The sequence below is a fragment of the Caenorhabditis briggsae genome, assembly GCF_000004555.2.
Source record: "Caenorhabditis briggsae AF16 supercontig from assembly CB4, cb25.NA_406, whole genome shotgun sequence".
Taxonomy (NCBI): Eukaryota; Metazoa; Nematoda; class Chromadorea; order Rhabditida; family Rhabditidae; genus Caenorhabditis; species Caenorhabditis briggsae.
In genome coordinates, this window is record NW_025543216.1 from 73 (window position 1) to 2,106 (window position 2,034).

General features: G+C 26.0%; 1 protein-coding gene across 1 annotated transcript; it reads left to right on the forward strand.

Moving 5' to 3' along the window:
* Nucleotides 1–259: 259 nt before the first annotated feature.
* CBG25082 lies at nt 260–1,776 on the forward strand (the record flags this gene model as incomplete). Its single annotated transcript, XM_002648650.1, has 4 exons — nt 260–401; nt 451–616; nt 1,370–1,471; nt 1,534–1,776. Coding segments are annotated over 4 exons (653 nt in total), but the record flags the coding sequence as incomplete, so codon positions are not given.
* Nucleotides 1,777–2,034: the final 258 nt, after the last annotated feature.

Consider the following 2,034-nt stretch of genomic DNA (forward strand, 5'->3'; position numbering starts at 1 on the left):
TCAGAATTTCAGAATTTCAGAATTTCAGAATTTCAGAATTTAAAAATTTTAGAACTTCAAAATCTCAGAATTTCAGAATTTCAAATTTTCAGAATTTCAGAATTTCAGAATTTCAGAGTTTTAGAATTTCAGAATTTCAGAATTTCAGAATTTCAGAATTTCAGAGTTTCAGAATTTCAGAATTTCAGAATTTCAGAATTTCAGAATTTAAAAATTTTAGAACTTCAAAATCTCAGAATTTCAGAATTTCAAATTTTCAGAATTTCAGAATTTCAGAAAAACTCATAAAAATTCGGAATTTCGGAATTTCAGGAACTTAGAAACTCAGGGTTCTGAAAAGTCAGAATTTCAGATTTCAGGTTTCAGATTTCAGATTTTATATTTCAGATTTCAGATTTCAGGTTTCAGATTTCAGATTTTATATTTCAGATTTCAGATTTCAGATTTCAGATTTCAGATTTCAGATTTCAGATTTCAGATTTCAGATTTCAGATTTCAGATTTCAGATTTCAGATTTCAGATTTCAGATTTCAGATTTCAGATTTCAGATTTCAGATCAGATTTCAGATTTCGGAGAGGAGAATGTCGAAGCATCCTTTTATCTTTCTCTGAAAATGTATGGGTTTGTCTTGATAATTGATCCAAAATGGTACTTTAGAATTTCAGAATTTCAGAATTTTAGAATTTCAGAATTTCAGAATTTCAGAATTTCAGAATTTCAGAGTTTCAGAATTTTAGAATTTCAGAATTTCAGAATTTCAGAATTTAAAAATTTTAGAATTTCAGAATTTTAGAACTTCAAAATCTCAGAATTTCAGAATTTCAAAATTTCAGAATTTCAGAATTTCAGAATTTTAGAATTTCAGAATTTTAGAACTTCAAAATTTCAGAATTTCAGAACTTCAAAATTTTAGAACTTCAAAATCTCAGAATTTCAGAATTTCAGAATTTTAGAATTTCAGAATTTCAGAATTTTAGAATTTCAGAATTTCAGAATTTCAGAATTTCAGAATTTCAGAGTTTCAGAATTTCAGAATTTCAGAATTTCAGAATTTAAAAATTTTAGAATTTTAGAACTTCAAAATTTGAGAATTTGAGAATTTTAGAATTTCAGAATTTCAGAATTTCAGAATTTCAGAATTTAAAAATTTTAGAATTTTAGAACTTCAAAATTTGAGAATTTGAGAATTTCAGAATTTTAGAACTTCAAAATCTCAGAATTTCAGAATTTCAGAATTTTAGAATTTCAGAATTTCAGAATTTTAGAATTTCAGAATTTCAGAATTTCAGATTTTCAGAATTTCAGATTTCAGGGTTTCAGAATTTCAGAATTTCAGAATTTTAGAATTTCAGAATTTCAGAATTTCAGATTTTCAGAATTTCAGATTTCAGGATTTCAGAATTTCAGAAAAACTCATAAAAATTCGGAATTTCGGAATTTCAGGAACTTAGAAACTCAGGGTTCTGAAAAGTCAGAATTTCAGATTTCAGGTTTCAGATTTCAGATTTTATATTTCAGATTTCAGATTTCAGGTTTCAGATTTCAGATTTTATATTTCAGATTTCAGATTTCAGATTTCAGATTTCAGATTTCAGATTTCAGATTTCAGATTTCAGATTTCAGATTTCAGATTTCAGATTTCAGATTTCAGATTTCAGATTTCAGATTTCAGATTTCAGATTTCAGATTTCAGATTTCAGATTTCAGATTTCAGATCAGATTTCAGATTTCGGAGAGGAGAATGTCGAAGCATCCTTTTATCTTTCTCTGAAAATGTATGGGTTTGTCTTGATAATTGATCCAAAATGGTACTTTAGAATTTCAGAATTTCAGAATTTTAGAATTTCAGAATTTCAGAATTTCAGAATTTCAGAATTTCAGAGTTTCAGAATTTCAGAATTTCAGAATTTCAGAATTTCAGAATTTAAAAATTTTAGAATTTCAGAATTTCAGAATTTTAGAACTTCAAAATCTCAGAACTTCAGAATTTCAGAATTTCAGAATTTTAGAATTTTAGAATTTTAGAACTTCAG